The 21,919-nt window shown below is 33.0% G+C and overlaps 2 protein-coding genes across 3 annotated transcripts in view; both read left to right on the top strand.

Moving 5' to 3' along the window:
- The window catches only part of qrich1 (glutamine-rich 1), an 821,757-nt gene that overhangs the window by 231,112 nt on the left and 568,726 nt on the right, over positions 1-21,919 (top strand). The gene's annotated exons all lie outside the window — the stretch shown is intronic.
- Positions 3,010-19,633, top strand: uba3 (ubiquitin-like modifier activating enzyme 3). Of its 2 annotated transcripts, NM_213467.1 has the most exon segments (18): positions 3,010-3,057; positions 3,193-3,231; positions 3,651-3,771; positions 7,650-7,730; positions 7,854-7,936; positions 8,019-8,099; positions 10,922-10,965; positions 11,133-11,197; positions 11,328-11,483; positions 11,560-11,662; positions 11,752-11,865; positions 15,281-15,334; positions 15,437-15,473; positions 15,550-15,631; positions 15,717-15,817; positions 17,165-17,228; positions 17,310-17,364; positions 19,160-19,633. In NM_213467.1, coding segments are annotated over 18 exon segments (1,389 nt in total). In that variant the 5' UTR covers positions 3,010-3,037; the 3' UTR covers positions 19,249-19,633.

The following is a 21,919-nucleotide window of genomic DNA, read 5'->3' as shown; positions in this document are numbered from 1 at the left end:
TTATGAGCGGATTAATTACTCATCTGCAAGGTTTGAGTGGATAGATACACAGAGAGTTTTTAATTTTTGTAATTTTATAACTCTTTGAAATAAAACTAACATATTTATAACACCCTGCCGTTTTCTAACTATCAGTGTATTTCTTTCTGACATTGTTATTTTTTTTTTATTACAAAACAGTAAAGAACTGAGCATTTCTGCCTTAAATTACCATATTGGTCAAAATGACTGCATGCATGTCTGATACTTTTCACTGTGACTTTAAATATGTGTGCATTTTCTTGCCTGGCAACTTCCTGCTAACATAAACAAAACTTTCTGATGGCAAAAATATCAATTTACTTTAGATATCTTTCAAAACAGCATATTATGTGCTGTGAAATAGCTCCTGTTTGAAAGTGAAAATGAAAGCCAAGACCTTTAAGTGTTTTAGTATCTTAACTACATATTTATAGGCTGTATTACCAAAAAAATATTATATTTTTAGGGTAATGGTGTCATTAAATATGATGCCAGACATTCAAAGCTTAATTTTAATATCTCAATATTAGCTTTGAATGTAAATATGTTGTGACAATATGGCGTTTCATATGAGAACGATCAGAATGAGCAGTATGGTAATTCTAATAGTTACAGAATTCTAGTTCCACTGTTAATATAGCCTACTCTCATGTCTGTGCTAACGCAGAATGAAGCGAGTGCACTGATGCCCATTCTGACCAATCACAGATGTTTCTGCTGAGCTCCTGAACACACAGCCATTCAGCTCATGCTGATATGCTCTCTCATTGGCTGTAGCTCGTCACTACATCTGACCACACGTGGGGTTGAGTCGGCCGACTGCTCTGGAATATTTAGCATGCTGAATGTTGGATTGTCGGCGACGCGTCAGCGAGCCTCGTTGATGCGTTGCTCAGTAGTTCACACATAAAGAGCGGCGAGCGCCGAGCACCCGCAGATTTCTTCCCGATCACAGCCCGATCTGTCGGCGAGCTCGTTAACTTCCAAATCGGGCTCAAATCAGGCTTAAAATCCTCTAGTGTGAACTAGGCATTAGGGGTGTTGCTAAACACTGGGGCATAGGCCTCCCTCAACCCGGCCCACCTCTGTTATTTACCCATATGTAAAAAGATTTACTGATTTTAAAGTGTCAGTGTCATCAAGATAAAAAGTCCTGACACCATTGTTTTTGAACAAGATAGTCAAATGGCTTTGTCATGTTTTCATTATGATAGTTTACTCTCTAAATTTTTTCAATGCAAAAAAGTCAGATTTTGGTGACACATTTACTGAAAATGCTCAAGACAGCACTGTATACTATTTGCACAGCCATTTGAAAACTACAGTAAAGTTAGACATCACTGCTTTTAGTGAGGTATCTGAGTACAAGACACTGAATATGTATGTTTCACATGTTTACTGCATTTGCTCGTTGCAGTTCTAATTTATTCACAGCATTGTGCAAAAGAATAAACACACCCTTATATACAACAAACATAAACTCCCTTTGGGTAGAGTTGTGCACAACTGTAAACAATATTGCAGTACATATTGGACCTGAACCTACAACATACACAGGTCTGTAAATCATTCATCAAATTGTTTAATTTTAATGACATTTTCAGGAAAATAAAGATTTAATCTTAATTGTTTTTTTAAGTTTGCTTGACCGATTTTGACATCAAGTTCAACATTTTTGTATGTAATGACTCAAGTAATGAAATGAGGACTGTTAGTTTTATATGAAATGACTATTCAGCATTTACAAGTTTAGTTCATTTTGACTGACCTGACATAAGCAGATGATAATGTTATAAATAGCAGAGAGTTGTATGAAAGCAATTGATTCAGAATTTGCAATTTGTTGAAAGGAATGAGAAACTGCTACTATGATGTGCACAAATGACTAACTGTTTTGAGAAATGCATGACCTGTTGTGCAAATCTAAATAGTGTTGTAAGAAATGCACCAAAGCCACTAAGAAAAACTGTAAATGTGGTTTCTATAGAAAAAATATTTTTGAATGTCTTTTGTTTTCTTCGTTTTTTACATTACATCTGAAATCATAATTTTGCTAATGGTTCACTGATGCTAAAATCAGTATGCGAGCCGAGTAGTATGTCCGAATTCAATTAAAAAAACAGTATGCGAGAAGTACCCGGATGTACCCGGCGAGATTCTGGAGTGCGCATCCCATGCATGCTGTGCTATCCCATGATGCCCCGCGAGCAAATTCATGAATGGGAGTAAAGCGGCGCAAATGACGCAGGTACGTCACGTGACTATGTCAAAATGGCGGATGTAGTAAGTCTGAATACATACTTTTCACATTCATACTTTATATTTCTAATGATGGAGTAGTACGTTTAAATTCAGTACCTACTGAGTAGTTTCGGATGCAGCCAAAGGGTTAAGAGGCTGTACGGGTGCTGATATTACTCAAATATATCACAGCTATCAGCCAATCAGATTCGAGAACCAGACAGAACTGTTGTATATATGAGCAATATCACACGAGTAGCAGTGCAATATGGCTGTATATCGGCACTGGTGGGGAGCCCGCAGGCCTTGTTATATGTTCTATGTTTATATATATATATATATATATATATATATATATATATATATATATATATATATATATATATATATATATATAACATTTATTAGATATGAAGAATAAAAGAAAATGTGGGATCCTCTTAGAAAAATAAGAGATTTGTAGAATTGTTGCAGAATGTTAGACATTTATAGACATTATGATGTCTAATGAATTCACTGAAATTAATTAAATTCTGAAACGACTGTCTCAGCTAAAAACAAAATACAGATATAAACTCCTGTCTTGGCAATTTAAAAAATAGATTAAACCAACAGAAATGTTTTTGTAACACTTTAACTGATTTCATACGAAATATAACTCCGTCAAAACAGCGGCAGCTCGTGACTTTTATTATGAAAAGTCGTAGTGCGTCAGCTGGATAGCAGTTTTCTGTGTCATAAGATTGCGCATTTCAATTTGAGCGTTTATGACAATATGGCGGAAGGAGAGGAACCGTAAGTGATTTTTTTTATCCAAAGCTCCTCATAAATCCCTCGTAACAGTGCTTGTAGTTCAACCAACAGGACGCAAGAACGTTATTTTGCGGGTAGCAGAGCATGATTGAACCTTCTTTTATTCTCTCTTTTTAGGGAGAAGAAAAGAAGGAGAATAGAGGAGCTGAATGAGAAGTTAGTGAAATGAACGATAAGAATTTAGATGTGGCAGCCAGCAGGTTTGCTTTGGGAGGTGCTAATTCTTAACAATAACTTTATATATTGATTTTACATCTATTGTACAGTCATAATTTTGAACAGCTCTCCGCAATATAACTTAGATAAATTAATACGACTGAAAGCTTGCGAAACCTCCTAGCACTGCTGTTTGCACACATGCCATAATGTTCTTTCATAATATTTAATAAAAAAGACACATTGGTGTTATTTATACATTTTAACTTTAGTTCCACAAAACCTTAGCTTAATTGTTTTATGTATAATGTTTTGATATTGTTATGTGTGAATGTGTTGTTAATTTTGACAAAAATAAATCTATAATCCAATAACGAGTGTATTATATAATTAATTATGTATATTTTGTTTCCCCACAGAATGGTTGTGGATGGAGGAAGTGGAGATCGGAGTGAGTGGCAGGGACGATGGGATCATGTCAGAAAGTTCCTAGAGAGAACGGGACCCTTCACTCATCCGGATTTTGAAGCCAGCACTGAGGTATGATGAATATTAATGCACACTATTGTGCCAAAATATATGTGACCCTGGAACACAAAACTAGTCCCAAGGGTCAATTTTTGAAAATTGAGTTTTATAGACCAATTTGAGTAATGTAAACAAAAAAAAATGGTCCCAACATATATCCTGGTTTACAGTTTTATTTCATTAACTTCAGAGAATTCAAAAAAAGATATATAGTGATAAATATTGTTATGATAACTGTTTTAACATTATGTTATGGTTAAATTGCCTCACAGTAATGAAATAATTTGATAACAAGCAGGAAATGTTCATGGGCCAATGACATGACCACGTTAAATTGGTCTATATATCTTGGAAGATTATCTTCACTTAATATTCCAATGATTTTTGACAATTTTGACTCGTACAGTGTATTTTTGGCTATTTCCACAAATGGACAAGTGCAACCTAATAGTGTTTGTGTGAACTAGGCTCACATATCTAGTGTAAAAAAAGGTATAGTATAGTCTACATGCCACATTTGTTTTAAAATGTGCATGCTCATCATTAAACTTATATTATCTCCTTAAAGATAAGTTAAACTGTATGTTATCAGAAAATTTAATAATGTTTTTTTGGGGATGTCATGATCAGGTGTTTTGACCTCGAGTCCGAGTCATTTAACTTTGAGTATCTACTGATACTGAAACCCGATCCAATACTTCTATAATACATAAAAAAGAATAAAGAATAGCGAAGAAACAGATCCAGGATGTTCCTTTTTTTATTTAATTCACCTTATTTTAACATTCAACAACTCTGTTAACAAACAGCACTTCTGTAAGGTACCTTGTACAATCAAGTAATAAATAACATAAATTCTCCACTTTTGGACTTTTGTGCAACAGTAAATCTAAAAAATCTAATATAAAAACAAATAGCACCTCCACTTAAAATACCTGGCATGCAATCCCAAGTTTACATATGTTTTGAGCCGATATAAAATTTTTTCGATACGATAACCTTGGATAAAAATATCACGGTATTATGATCACTGCTTATGATCAACTTATGATCAAGGCAAAAATATTCTTTTTAAATGTCTGTGTTAAAAACAAAAGCCCCCCCCTTAACACAATATATTTTATTTTGAGAAACATTTAAATATTTTGGAGCAATAAACGTATCAGGCTAAAAAAATTCTAATGAATTGTTGACTTCTGCTGTCTTCATTAGCTTCAAAAACACAGATTTCTGTTTGTGATGCATCTTTTCTGCTGGTGATGCTGTTGTTAAAAAATGTAAATAGAAAATCTTACATATACATTAGGAAGGTTATTACAGAAAATTAAAAAAAAAAATTTTTTTTACCAAACTGCGGTATACCTTGAAAACAGTTCCCATCCCATGCCTAGCCATGGCAATGTTGTCATCATCAACTTTTATTATACCTCCAGATCACAGACATACTCGCGCGTTCCACTTCAAGCTGCTTCTGTTCTACTTTGCCAGCATTTAACTAATATCGTCTCCGCAACAAAGGGATGTCATGCCACACGCGTTGCTGTTTCTGTGTTAGTCCTGATCGGGAGGTAACGTCCAATTTTGATCAAGTCTGAAACTGTGTGATCGGATCTGGACATCCCTAGTTTTTTTTTCTGTGTGTACGTAGATTATAATATGACTGCTTAAAAGGGATAGGTGATGCTCCAAAAAACAAAAACAAAAATAGTCGAAACTAAATTAATATTTATGAAGTTAAATGATTAATTCTGTGTATTATTTTTGAATTTATTTAAGGTTTCAGTAACGTTTCTTGAACGTAACTGCTTATTTCACTTTACTATATTACTTCACTTAATAAAAAAAGATTGTTCACCTCTGTATTGTCAGAAGATGCTGATTTGCTGAATTAATTTTCTACTGAAGAACTAAAAAAAAGTCTGCAGCCTTTTTAAATTGTTATTTAACAGCAATTTCTAAACTATCCCTTTAAAAATCTCACACAAGCTAATGTCTTATGCATAACTACTACACAGAAATGCCACACTCTGTGCAGATTTAACCAAATAATAAACCAAACAAATCGCATCCAACATTACATCCAAAGTTCATCCTCATTCATCCAGCTTGGGAAGTTTACATCAGGTGTATTCTTCATGTCCTTGAATGAAGAGAAGTCTTACAAAGGAACATGTTTTTTTTTGTTTTGTTGTAAATAAATTGACTGATGCTAAATGGTCACTGCACAATTTAAACCCTTAAAAAAAGGACAGACGGTTGTCATTACCAGTACAGCATTAATATATTCCTATTTGCTCTCCCAAACCTTTATGAGTTTATTTTTTCTTTTGACTGCTAAAGAAGCTATTTTGAAGAATGTGAAAAACCGTAACCATTGACTTCCATAGCAGGAAAAACCAATAATATTGAAGTCGATAGTTTTTCAGATAGTATTTTGAAAGGTTTCCCGCTTTATATATATATATATATATATATATATATATATATATATATATATATATATATATATATTATATATATATATATATATATATATATATAATATATATATATATATATTTATTTATGTTGAACAAATAAAAGAAAGGTTTGGGCCAGTAAAGGGTGAGTAAATGATGACAACTTTTAGTTTTGGGTGAACAATTATTTTAATAGAGAGTCACCTAAACAAGGATTGAAAGAAATCTTCAGATTTAATATTTTTAATGGTATTTTTGTTTTAGAACACAAATTGAGATATTTTAAATGAAATCTGAGAGCTCTTTCATCCTCTATAGTCAGTCACAAAATGTCCAAAAAATGAATCAAAAACATTGTTAAAATATTTCATTTGTCTTCAGTGGTTGAATTATAATCATAAAAAGCTCCATAATGCAAAAAAAAAAAGTAAAAACCTTCAGTTATTTCTCTGAAATACACAAATGTTGCTACAGCATTTTAGAATTTTTACAGCATTTATTTATATTAACTTATTATTTACAGATACAATGTAAAATTCAAAGTTAAGCTTGTTAACATTCCTTAATGAACTGTGAGTTAACGAGAAAATTTGTATTTTTATTTTTCCGAAAAACTCAGAACGCTCGCAATTAAAAAAACAAACAAACAGGAAAGCGCAAACAAGTGGGATGATGACATCTGCTGCTTCAGAAGCATCAATAGACTAATATAAAAAAAAAAAAATATGGGAATATTTTGGTTTTAAAGTCACATACACCTAACTACATCAGGTCATTTGTAAGAGAGCTGTCACAGAACTGTTGCCACAGCATGAGGAAATACAACATTCAGCACCTAAAAAAGCCCAACAGGCGCCTATATGAGGAGTGTTTTGCTAAAAAGTTAACCAATTATATTGCCAGTGACACTCAATCTAGTTACTAGAAAATTTCAATTTTAGAGTTGTTTGCTAATGTAAGGTGATATCTTTTCAGTTCCACTCGCTGCATTTTAGCAGATAGAAGCTACAATACAGATTGTTGAGCTGAAGCTTGACTACAAAATTAAATCGCAAATCAAATGGAAATCACAATATCTGTTAAAAAAACGCAATTAGATATTTTCCCCAAATCGCACAGCCCTATTATAGGTTCATAATAACTGCCTTATCAATGCAGTGTATGTTTTGCATTCGCAAGATATGTTTTCACAGTGGTTAAATTACTATTATGATATTATGGTGGCGAATAAAATGCATAAATTACATTCTTCAGATGAATGATTTCATATAAAGCACAACTAACATTAAAATAAGACAAAAAATCTAAAAGATATTTCATAGTTTGAGAACAATATCATTATCACAATATCAGTCCATTTGTGGTAATCTTAATATTGCTCTGCTCTCTTTCTCTCCTTTTTCTTTATAAATTGCGCACATCATCTTCCAGTCTCTCCAGTTTTTATTGGACACATGCAAGATTCTGGTTATTGGAGCCGGTGGACTTGGATGTGAGCTGCTCAAAGATCTGGTAATGTTGTTTTCCTGTTTGATCTTGTGCTAGAATAACAATGCAATATATTCGACACAATCGATCCTCAAAGTGGCTAAATGTGTGTTTTTTTTTTTATATCGCTACAATGTCATCAATCAGGCTTTGTCGGGTTTTCGACATATTCATGTAGTGGACATGGACACCATTGACGTTTCTAACCTCAACAGACAGTTCCTCTTCAGGTTAGTCTGCGGACAGCTGTCTTTTTGAACCCTTTGTCGTTCTGATTTTAATCATCTAAACAGCCTGCTCTTGTTTCTCTAGGCCAAAAGATGTGGGCCGACCAAAGGCAGAGGTTGCAGCAGACTTCGTAAACGACAGGGTCCCAGGATGCAGTGTTGTCCCGTATCCTTCAAAGTGTATTAACTTAGTTTTGTCTTTTGTTTCAAAATTAAATTTTCATTTTGTTTGTGGGAAGTTTGAAATGCCACTGTACTTTTTTTCTGTGTTCAAAAAGTTAGAGGGCAGTAAGACGATTATATTTTATTTGCAAGAAACTTCCAATATTTTTGCAATAAAGGATGCATTTAATAATCAATAAATCTATTAAATATGTGTATAATTTTACAAACAGTTTCTTTTATTAAAGGTATGCTTTTTTCTGGGATTTCTATTCATCCTAAAATAATAATAATAAAACATAAAATACAATGCTGGGCAAAGATTAATCACATTAAAAATATTGTTTAGACGTAATATATGTCAGTGTATTATATATAATTATTATGTATATACAGGGCTTTACATTAACACCTGCCAACCCGCCAAATGCAGGTAGATTTCGGTTGTGGTGAGTTAGACAGCCACTCTCACCAGCCACTTTGGCTGGCTGAAACTCCTTTTTAAATTGCCAGTGCTGGCTCGTCGTCACTAGGTTAGACTGTTAGTTTATGACCGTTTGTCTATATGCGTACAAATGTGATCTTAGAATCCAGAAGCAGCACGAATGACAAAAACAGTTTTTCGCGCGAGCAAAGAAAAGCAGATAAATAACAAATTAGAGGATCACGCACACAGTGAGACAGGCTTTCCTCACTCACTGACGAGGGCTTTAGTGTCGCGCGCACAGATGATTTGATTTGATGTTTTTTTTGCTTGCTGTTATTTTTGTTAATATAGTTTAATAATCATCCTTTACAATAATATTGCTTAAATATGTTGTTGTATGCACAGTTAACTGGTGATCTGGGATTTTAAGCCAGAACAGACCACTGTGCATAGTTTTAAATGCGTGAGTGTATATATACATATTCGCGTGGGTTTCCTCCGTGTGCTCCGGTTTCCCCCACAGTCCAAAGACATGCGGTACAGGTGAATTGGGTAGGCTAAATTGTCCGTAATGTATGAGCGTGTGTGTGGATGTTTCCCAGAGATGGGTTGCGGCTGGAAGGGCATCCGCTGCGTAAAAAAAACTTGCTGGATAAGTTGGCGGTTCATTCAGCTGTGGTGACCCCGGATTAATAAAGGGATTAAGCTGACAAGAAAATGAATGAATGAATAAATTAATGAATGAATGAATATAAATAAATATATGTATTTTAAATGTCAGCTGTTTTGTTGAACAAAAAGTGTATGGATCCAGCAGTATTTTGCTTGTTTTGACACATTATTTAAAATTTGTGGCAAGGAAATAATTAGTTTGGAGTGGCCAGTCGAAAAAAAAGGCAAACCATTATTGTGTTGAGCCCTGAAAAGTCCTGTGAAAGAAAACTAATTGCAATGCTCAACTTTTTATGAAAGTAATAACCCATAATCCATAATAACTAAATAACCCATTTGCTAATGCTCATTGAGTAAGCTCATAAACAAAAAACAGTTCAATGAACAAGAAGTAATTTTAGCATGCCGCAACCCATGCCAAAGTCAAATTTATGCATGTAAAATATATTTTCCCATCAGCAAACTTGAAATTGTGGCTAGTGAAAATGGCGAGTGGCTAGTAACGGTGGAAAACTACTAGCCACAATGGCTGGTGATCAAAAAAAGTTAAAGTCAAGCCCTGTGTATATATGATATACACATACATAAAATTAAAACAATACAAACATTTTTTTATTACATATTTAAATTTATATATAATTTGTGCTATATACACTACCGGTCGAAAGTTTGGGGTCAGTACATTTTTTAAATGTTTTAAAATAAGCCTATCTTGCTCACCAATGATTCATTTATTTAATCAGAAATACAATACAAATTGTAAAATGTTATTGCACTACTGTTCAAAAGTAGTTTATCATTTAATCATTTATTCCAGTGATTTTAAAGATAAGATTTCAGCTTCATTACTCTAGTCTTCAGTCACATAATCCTTCAGAAATCACTCTAAGATTAATTAATTAATGTTGTTGTTGTTATTATTATTATTATTAATGGTAATTGTAATAAAAAAATAATGAATGAAATAATAATTTCATTTGAAACTACATACAATAAGAAAGCAGTTATTTAAAATGTTAATAAATGTTTAACAATTTAACTTTTTTTATTTACATTAAATAAATGCCGCCTTGATGAACATAATCATTTTCTTAAAAAAATTAAAAACATAAAAAAAATATATATATATATATATATATATATATATATATATATATATATATATATATTGACCGGTAGTTAACATATAAAATTTATATCTAAATATAAATATTTTATCAAATATATCCATGCATGCATGTGCGTATTACATATACATAATAAATAAATATTTACAATACACACAAATATTATGTCAAAACAGTACCGTTATTTTAAATTAATTAATGTTTGATCAACACTAATAAAATATAATTCACTCTTTTCAACTGATATTAACAAGCATCTTTAGTAACAAGCAGCATATATACAATATAAAAGATGTAACACAAATGTAAAACTGAAGCGTGTAGTAATGATGCTAATTAATCTGCTTTTTCAATAGTGTGAAAGTATGCTTTTTTTTAATTCTAAAATATTGAGTATAAATTGGAATAATACTTGGCAATAATACTGATTTACGCTATTGTTCATCAAATAAATGCAACAGAAGTGAAATTTAAAAAATCTTACTGAGCCCAAACTTCTGAACTTGTAGTTTTTATACTGATTTATACTGTTGTATTTATACTGTTTTACTCAGATTTGTACTGTCAAAATATTGTCATTTCCCTTAATACATAATGCAGACATTTTAAGAAAATCCAGGACTTGGATGAGACATTTTACAGGCGTAATCTAACTGTTACACATTTTGTTTTCATTATTTTTGTGTACAGAAATAATGTCCTAAAATCATAAATATATGATACTATTGTTCTGTTATTGTTATTAATAGTATGATGCTTTTTAGGCAGTATTATATTCTTAAATCTTTGTAATTTAACTGTTTTTGCATAGAATTCCACATAGTCGTCTGTGGCCTGGACTCTGTTATCGCCAGAAGATGGATGAACGGCATGCTTGTATGTCTCATAAACATCCAAGAATCTATTAATAGATATGTTTAGATCTAAAATCCATTCATTCATTAATTAAGTAAAGTGTTTCTATTCATTGAGAAGTACATATAGTCTATGCATTTACCTTTGTCAGCTCTCCCTGCTGATTTATGAAGATGGAGTCCTGGACCCCAGCTCTATTATTCCACTAATAGATGGTGGCACAGAGGGCTTCAAGGGCAATGCCCGGGTCATTCTTCCAGGAATGACAGCCTGCATTGATTGCACTCTGGAGCTCTACCCCCCACAGGTGCATTTTGGGATTTTTTGTGTTAAGTTGAAGTTTCAAAGCTTTTTTGTCATGCTCATTTCTGCGCCCTACACAGATCAACTTCCCGATGTGCACTATAGCGTCTATGCCACGGTTACCCGAACATTGTGTTGAATATGTACGCATGCTGCTGTGGCCCAAAGAAAAGCCCTTTGGAGGTACAATATGAGCTGATTGATTGGAATTTTTGGTTGTATTGCTAGCAGGTAATCTACTGTATTTCAGATATGGCTTTTTTGTTCTTCAGATGGTGTGGTTCTAGATGGAGATGACCCAAAGCACATCCAGTGGGTGTATCAGAAATCTTTGGAGAGAGCGGCTGAGTTCAACATCACTGGGGTCACTTACAGACTCACCCAGGGTGAGTGAGATGCCCTGTTCAATGGATCTTCATCAGGGATTTTTAAAAGCATCTCTTTTATTGACTTTAGGGCTGTAATTGTGCACATATTCATAATGAACGATTTTGATACAGGTCTTAGGGGCTGATCACAATGAACATGTTTTTCCGTGCTAAAACATGATATTTTCTTCTTTGTTGACGAGAAAAAAGAAGCGCTTTTTGCTAGGCAACAACTGAATCAGCTGTGTATTGTGCGAGAGTGTTGCTGTTGATATTGGTATCATTTTAATATTAAATAATACATTTTATTTGTATATATAATATTTGTTAAGTCATACAGCTCCGGATAACTCAAAACAGCAACCGCTAGTCTTTCCTCTTTCTCCAAAAGTTTCCGTAGTCATCTTGACAACAAAAGCACTGCTGTCACCTCAACAGAAACCCTGCCTCTGCTTTTATTTAATTGTAGAATGAAAAAGACGCGAGTGATGTAGCACACTTTTTTTCCCTCGGAGTTGACTTTTTCAACTGCAAGTGCACAGCACCTAACGGCAAAAATGCAAGGCGCACAGGGCGCATTAGCAGTGTGCAAAACGCTCGCGACCGTTAGTAAACTATTCTAAAGATGCAACCCTCAGCGCAAAAAATGCATTCTGTGTGATTGGCCACTATGGTTCACATAGACATTATACATAAAGTTAAAATATAACTAGTGGGTGCAGGACACTTATGATAAATGGAGTTCATTTATCAGGGTTTTCGAGGGACATTTAGGTCCTATCACAGTTCTATTTGTGTACCCCTTCCCCTTGGCCTTTAAAACCAAGTGTGAAGGGGAAGGCGAAAAGTTAGCCCTAAGAATTGGGACAGTGTTACAGCACCTGCACACGTCATCATATCTCTTGCTTCTTATGAGATCGATGATCGTGACTGCTGTAGTTATTCCAGTTGCTGTAGTTTTTGGTATTTATCTTCAGGAGATCACTGAAGGCTTATATTATGATATCATAACTATCTAATGTGGCAATAAGATCGTAACTGTACTGCGCATTTACACTGTGGCCATATTCATCAATATAAACACAAAAAAAACAATAACATTATAGCAGACACCGTAAAAAGCTCATGCGCAACCAATAGACTCTTCTGAAATGGTATTCGTGTATCATCGAGTGTCAGAATGTTGTGGGACTGCTATACAGGAGGTATGATTATGGATTATATATAGTGAAATTTAGCTGGTTTTATTTTAGTATTTTTTTAAAGCATGACTGTAAAACATGAACGCGGTTATGAATATATTAAAAGATGTGCTTGTTTGTTGTAAAAATTCATAATAATGAAAAAAAATAAATAAATTTGCGTATCTCCTTACGTCCGGGTCTAGCTATCCTGCTGTTGTGGCTGGTGTATTCTGGGAAATTTTCGTACCCCTAGGTTTCGAGTGTGGTCCTGAAAAATCTCCTTTCGAAGGGCTATCTACCCCTTCCCCTTAGCCCTACACCTTCAAGCTAAAGAGAATTAGGACACCCCTACCCCTTAATTTAAGGCCTAAATGGCCTAATAAATTATGTTTAATAAACTGTATTTGAAGAGTTCAGATGCAAAATCCCCCAGATGCCATCTGACATTTTCTTTTAAAATGAGAAATTTTTTTCAAAAAATTATATTAAAATCATTTGAATTGAATTGAATGAATTGTTGAAATAATTCACTTTAAGTGCAATAAAAACGTATTTATAAATGTAAAAGTTAAATAACTGGTCACACAACATATAAACAGGGCCTTAATTTCCAAAGTATTTTGAATGTAGAATCCATGATCAAACAAAAAGTGTTTCAGTGGTAATCGGTATATTGCTGTTTATTGGATAAGGGATTCATAAAGAGTTTAAAAAATATATGTGTCAAAGGCACTCAAAATTATTTTTTTTAAAAAAACAACATGACTCGTTCACCTACCCATTTCGGCAAACTTGCCTTTATCAGGATGACAATATTCAGGTCGGTCTAGAGTTCATTTGAATTTTCAGTATGTCACATGACACAATTATATTACTACACAGTACAGAAAATAAAATAACTAAACAATAATGTCAACTCAGCAGTTATTCACAGTACAGTAATGAGAGAGAGAGAAAAAACAGAATAATTATTACAACATAAACTATACTCAAACTCAATCATAATTCTCAAAATTTAGACATACAATACAAGACATATTGAATACAGCTTCAATAATAATTTATTTTAATTTGCTTTTGCAAAAGATGATCAAAACACAGAACCAGCTTTGATTATTTCTTTGAGACGGTTTATGTCTGAAAATAACATTTGCCTTTTTTTGTTTATCAATTTTTCTTTCTTGTCTTTTTTGAGACAAGGCTGGGGGCTTGGGGGCTGACTTTTTTTTAGTTATTTAATTTCAATATGGTTTCTTAAATGATTAGTCCAGGATCAGTCTTTCAGTTTGTGTTATTTCAGTTAAGTCAGGTCTACCACAGAATGGGCGTGGAGCTTCGCGATCAGAGGCAGGAGTGGGCGTGGCTAACAGAGCAGGGGAAAAGTAGGGGAGCGAACAACTGTTGTCAGTTAGCTCACAAAATGAGACACAAACCGTGAGAAGATGCATGATTTTATAGTTTACAAAGTTAAAATGCAAAGAAATAAACAGTAATTTAATGCCCTGTTACATTTGTAATTTCATATACACAACCACAATTTATACCATTATGAAGATAATCGTGTTCATTTAAACAATATGAGGACTTCTCCCTCAATCTCTGGGTCTGTATGCAGACTCTCTTGCCCTGCCTATTTCAGCCATTAGCCCTGCTGGTAATCTGAAGGATTTAGGTGAACACAGCAGCACGGCGATGTGTCTAAATGTGAACGAACTCCACTGATAAAGGACAATGTTCGCCATTCTCCGCCATACTCGTACTGCTCTCCCGACAAAAATGCTTGCTGCACACAAACAGCTTTGCTGTATCGGCCCTGACAGCCCTGTATTTGATCCCGCCCCAAAAATAATTTTAAACCCGGAAGATGAAATTAGCTGATAATAGCTCAAAATTGTCCAGTTTTTACCACAATTAAAGCTGACAGGTGCTAACATTGTCCTAACTGATGCTCAACACACAAATCTGTTAAAATCTCAAAAAAGTACTCTGGTTTCTTGAACCTTTAATGCTCAAAGAACTTTACTAGATATTATACAGTACACCTCCCAACCAATAATCACAAGCTAGACAAGAAGTGTTTCTGTTAATTTTGATAAGAAATGAGGTCTTTCCAATTCTGTCCACTTTATCAAACAATAAATGCTATTTGGTTTGGCAATATAATGTTCAGGTTCAGTCTTTTTCCAAAAAGTCTAAATCAAGTTCACACAATTGTACTTGTTGATGTAAAATCACATCCTGTTTTTCAGGGGTTGTGAAGCGAATAATTCCTGCTGTGGCTTCTACAAATGCTGTCATTGCTGGTATTCTGACATTACAAATAATCTCCGGTTTTATTGTGCATTTTTTCAGTAAGTTGAGCGATAACTGTAAATACTATTTGCTTTTTTTCCTGCATGTTTCAGCTGCTTGCGCCACAGAGGTTTTCAAAATTGCCACAAGGTAAGTTATAATATAGTTCTTTAAAAAGAGCTTTGAATTCAGCATTTATTGACATATTTATTCTGTTCCCGAACAGCGCTTATGTTCCCTTGAACAACTACCTGGTGTTTAATGATGTCGACGGGCTGTACACATACACCTTTGAAGCAGAAAGAAAGGTTAGTAACTTGAACAGCATATGCTAAATGCTATAAATGTTTGAATGTGGATACACCTGAAATGTTGTCCATGTTTTATTTGAAGGAGAACTGTTCTGCATGCAGTCAGGTGCCACAGGACATGCAGTTCACACCGTCAGCTAAACTACAGGAGGTTCTGGACTACCTGACTGAGAACGCCTCTCTGTGAGACACTCACTGAATTAAATGCTTTACAGTTATTTGCATTGAAATCTCTTATTTCTTTATCATTGTCCTACAATATGTGTACCAATGCATAAAGTGTATAAAATAGTAATACTGTAAAACTGTGAACTTAAAATATTTGTAATATACTATATTATACCATATTTTTAATAAACTAAAATATATAATATTAATCCACTTTAATATATTATATATTAACAGATAAATACACTGAAAATCTGAATTAAAAAATAGTAATTGTATAAGTTTTAGACCTACAAATAAGTTATCACATTTTAAAAAATAATTATGTCATGTTATAATTAATTATGTTAAAATATTACTATGTAATTAATATATTTTCTCTGTTAATTAAATTAATATAATTGATATTACACTATTGCTTACTCATTCAAACTCTTGACAAATTTTTCTCATATTATTTTATGCTTATAAAGTAAATTAAAATAATAACAAATTAAAGCTGGTGTGTTTTGTGTGTATGATCACCCCATATTATCATATATGAAGCTCAATTAATCGAGCATGGCACTAGCAACAACAAGGCTGTGGGAAAGCATAAAAAGGACTACCTTAAATGAATTGAAAGCTTTTTTGGAAACAAGTGTCTGCAAAATGCAGAAATGCAACTGTAAATGTGAGTTAAGTTGTCCCAATTCCAACCTGCATTCTAGTCAATTAATCCACAAGATGGTGCCTTGACCCAGTGAAAACATCTGGCGATTATGTAGTTCTGGCAAAATGATGTCGAAGGCTCTCCCAAAATCTGTTGATTTGTCATTTGTTATTCAAATCTTGTAAACCATCTAATGTCAAATATAACATTACCCAGTTTCAGACATTATCGCTTGATGGCTGACTATATGTCTATAAATCCAAGCATTTTTTTATTGTAACAACAATTACTGTATATTTAATGCATTTTGCTAATTTATACTGCATATGGGGGAAAAATGAAAGTAAAAATCATGTCAATGAATTTTCACCATGTTGCCAATTCTATCCTAATGTTTTTATTTTAAGTTGGAGGTGTAAACTTCATACTCAACGTTGTATAGATTTAGTCTGAAATGCAGTATAAAATACACTTGCCATTAAATTACTAGTACACTATAAAGAAGCAACAACAAAATCTAAATAAAAGCATAATGTCTTTCTCCTCTATTAAGCAAAGTGCAGTATACAGCAGGAATCTGCCTCAGTATTAATTATTTTGCACGTAATGCTCCTTGTTTTTTAGATTAATAATAAAATATTGTAAATGTCAGTCATACAAAAATTTTTTTTTGTATTTTCGTTTATATTAACACTGTTTTCCCCTCCTAGCCAAATGAAGTCTCCTGCAATCACTACAACTTTGGATGGAAAAAACAAAACTCTGTATTTACAGGTCAAAAGCTTTTCTAACATGATTTGATTACTGAGTTTCAAGAGTTTGACTGCATTTGAATCTCTTTGGTTTTACTTTCAGACTGTAGCATCTATTGAAGAAAGAACACGACCTAATCTGAGCAAAACACTGAAAGGTGAATTAAAGTTCTTTCCTGGTTAATAAACAAATTCCTCATTTTATAGGTTACTGTGATTGTATAACTTGAAATGGCTAAATTGATCCCTTAACAAATAAACAGTAAAGTAAGTAGATAAAGCTAATTTGTTGCCAAATGGCCAATCAAAAATAGTCCAATCATACCAAAATTCTAAGTATGCCATTTACATTTGTAAAGTGAATATTTCATATCACTCTATGCATTATACACTGTTTCTTTTATGGAAATAATTAGATATTAATAATTTTAAAGACTTTACTTTTTTTTTCTTTCATGAATAAAATCAAGTCTCTCATGTGCCATCTTGTTATATAATGGATGTTGGCAGGCAAATGCCAAACAGCTTTGGCGGAATTAGACCCCAAACTTGTAAAATAAATTTTAAAGTAGAGATATTTTAACAATCTAAAATAAACATTCCAGATATTCTTAATTAAACTGTAATTGACTTTATGTAGATTACATGAGCTTTGTTAGTTATTATTTTGCAAAAATCAAAGAAAGTCCTGTCAATTTGTTACCATAGAAATCTGCAGAGCCCCTGAACCTCATAAAAGTGTGATTATCAGGGTTACCAGGTCAAGGTAATTTTTCCAGCCCAATGATAACTCAAAACCACCTGAAATGAATGAAATGTAGCCTTCTGGTGCTGGAGCACTGTGGCCTAGGCCAGAAGTTCCCAAACTTTTCAGCTTGCGACCTCTAAAATAACAATTCCAGTGACTTGCAACCCCCAAATTACTCTGAGGGGCTTATAAATATACAAAAGTTGCACACCAACAATTTATAAACATAAGCATATTGACAACACGAAGTGCAAAAGTCTTACAGCTATGTCATTTTTATAATCACTTATTATTTTGTTTAATTTAATATTAACCTCAGCTAAAGAGACTGCTGGACACAGTCTATTTTTGGTTTAATTTTGGAGCTAATCAGAGATCGGTCAATGTTCAGTTGTAGCCTGTATTTATTTTGAATGTATTTGATTGCCATAAAGGTGTCAGAAAGTTTAACCTGCTACTCTAAACTCAATCTGCTATTGGTGTTGTTAATTTAACGCAAACACACAATCCTATAAAAAAAAAAAAAGAAAATCTGATGGCTTTTCATTTGCATGTTGTTGTCTTTTACTAGTAAAATCTACTATTTGTGTCTTCTGTGGGTTATGGACAAAATGAGTTCATTTTAATAGTTTAATAAATTTTTTTATGACCTTATGAAATTATCAAGTGACCCCGTCATCGTCCCACGACCCCCACGTTGGGAACCACTGGCCTATAGGCAACACTAGTGCTTACTCTGTTTTATCACTCTACCACAAATTTGATAATAAAAGACAAATAAAATATAAAAAGATATCAATTTTTTAGAGTAAAATCTTTCAATGCAACACAAGCAATACAATATAATATGTCATAAAGAAGTATGATGATGCACTATGTCACACCTATAACCTGTGTAATACAAACCAACCCTTGACAAGTGATTTAAAAATAACCTCTGATTTAGCAACTCGGTTCCTAACCTTTCTGTATTCCTCTCCATGATGATTAAGTTCTTAAAGAAAAGCCAATAAAAATTTAATCTTGGAAGGTTTATTTATTTTAATGTTATTAATATTTATTACATTTTATTTTAATGTATTTTATTCTTAGTGTTTTGTATGTGAGTCATGGTTGGTTGAGAAATGTATAAAATTAAATAATAAATAGTTTAAATCAGTACTGTATGCGTAATGTAATTGTATTGATGATGGTTATGCTTGCAGAACTTGGACTGGTGGATGGTCAAGAGCTGGCTGTGGCTGATGTCACCACTCCCCAAACCGTGCTCTTCAAGCTCAAGTTCATCTCATAGGACAAATGCTTTATATGGACATTTTAGATGCGGTTAAACTGCAGTCGTCTTCGAAATGAAGCATTCTTGGAAATGTAGTCTGTAAACTCCCTGTTTCAGAGCATCAGCAGTGACATCACGTGCACATGCTCCGCTGGAATAGTTAGCTTATTTTGGGGCAACTTTGTACATCAGAGACACTTACAGAGGGCGTATGTTTCTTTGTCTTGCACTGCTATAGTCATAGGAGGCATTTTGACGGATTTCCTTTTTATGCAAACTGTTTATCTATTTATTATTTTGTGCATTCGAACCAATCACAGTATGTTGTTCAATGTCTTGTTGAAAAAAAAGAAAAGAACTGTTCATGTTTTGAATTAAAATTGGGAACCTTATTTTAAATTAAGTATTGAAGTATTATTGAAGTATATTGAGTTTTATTTTAAATATTGAAGTCCTAGACTAGTAATGTCTTTCAAATTATACATTTTAATTTGTCTTTTATCCAATTTGTCAATAAATTTAAAAGTTAAAAGTATGATGAATTCCCTAGAAATACATTTTATATTTTATATTAACTTACAGAAAGATGCTTTAATGTAATTTTCTAAAATAAAAATTGTTTGGCCTCTCAAGTAATATTGATTCACAGGAACACAACACAGATGTTTATTTAACATGTTAATTTAAAAGTTGTTGTTTTTTTGGGAGAAGTCTTGGCAGCACATTACAGCAGTGGATACAATTACAAATGTTTGAAAATCTACAAAATGAAATTAATGTTTTTTTTTTAATTATTGGCTACTGTTAGTGTATTTGGACATTACATTTTATGTAAAATTTGAAAATGAACATGTTAGCCCCCCTTCTCTCCCTTTCAAATTCAAAGAGTTTATCGGCATGACTGTAAAACAAATCACAATGTTGCCAAAGCAATAACAAAACACAGAACATTCATTTAGATAAAACAAATATAAGTAATGAACAAACACACACACATACATATATTATCTAGTTATATCACACATATATGTTGTCACAATAAACAAGTTAATTAAAAAAAAAGATTAACAAAACTATATAACCATAAATGATAAGGACAGAGAGCTTTCTCTTTCTTTCTCTCTCTCTCTTTCTCTCTCTCTTTCTCTCTCTCTTTCTCTCTCTCTCTCTCTCTCTCTCTCTGTGTATATATATATATATATATATATATATATATATATATATATATATATATATATATATATATATATATATATATATATATATAGATAGATAGATAGATAGATAGATAGATAGATAGATAGATAGATAGATAGATAGATAGATAGATAGATAGATAGATAGATGGATAGATAGATGGATAGATTGATCCTTTTAAAACTAGTAAAGATGGATAGATTGATCCTTTTAAAACTAGTAACATGTTCATTTTCATATTTTACATGAATATAATGTCACTACCTGACAAACATCTTGCTGTCGATCCCAGTTGTAAAGGCAACAAACAATAACTTGACTTCTAGTAGGTCATTTTGAAAAGTGGCGGAAGGTAGATTTTTCAGACGAATCATCTGTTGAACTGCACCCCAATCATCACAAATACTGCAGAAGTCCTCTCTATTACAACCCATATGGACCCATGATTCTCAGAGAAATCAGTCAAGAGTAATAAGTCATGGTTTGGGTTTACATTAAGTATGCAAACGTGCAAGAGATCTGCAGTGGATGGCAACTTCAACAGTCTGAGGTTCTAAGACGTTTGTGCTGCCCATTACATTACAAACCACAGGAGATGGCAAATTCTTCAGCAGGATTTAGCGCTCCTTCTCATACTTCAGCCTCCACATCAAAGTTCCTGAAAGCAAAGAGGGGCAAGGTGCTCCAGGATTGGCCTGCCCAGTCACCAGGTATGAACATTATTGAGCATGTCTAGGGTAAAATTAAGGAAGAGGCATTGAAGATGAATCCAAATGTCCCTTATGAACTCTGGGAGTCCTGCAAGAAAGCGTTCTTTGTTATTGAAGTCATTGCAAAGATGTATGGATGCAGTCCTACTGGCTCGTAAGAGTCATACACAACATTTATTATTTTTTCACTGCACCATGACTTCTATTCTACACTGTACATTATTTCTGTTAAGTGACAAGACTTTAGTCTAAGCAAAGTCAGACCTTCCTGTCCTAATTAAATAATTACAAGTTAAGGCATGATCATATCTTATTTTGGTAAAAAAAAAGCATTATCAAGAGGACTGTGCCTTTCATATAAGCCAAGTGATCAACTAGAAGTCAAGTTATTATTTGTTCCTAAAATTTGGATTGATGACAAGACTTTTTCTTGTATAGGTGAAATGACAAGCATGAACAGATGTATATATGTAAAACAAATCAATCTACATACTCTGGCCTGTACTTATTAAAATATGTAAAAAAGCAAGTGAATATTGTAAAACAAATGTCAAAGGATCAATAATGCAAAAAGGGTATTTTAAAAACCATGAACTATACACTAATTAAAACGGGGTCTGAAAAAGTATAATTTAACAGAACACAACATTGAATACAAAAATAAATATTTATTTTTATAAATTTTTGTTTACACGTTCTTTCCAAATCCTTCCGAAAGACTTTAAAATGTTGTACTTTTTAAGTTTATGTTAATTACATAAATTATTATTTTAATAAAATTA

This window comes from Danio rerio, chromosome 11 (genome assembly GCF_052040795.2).
Source record: "Danio rerio strain M-AB ecotype USA chromosome 11, GRCz13ab, whole genome shotgun sequence".
Classification (NCBI taxonomy): domain Eukaryota; kingdom Metazoa; phylum Chordata; class Actinopteri; order Cypriniformes; family Danionidae; genus Danio; species Danio rerio.
This window is presented reverse-complemented; position numbering and strand designations above follow the sequence as displayed.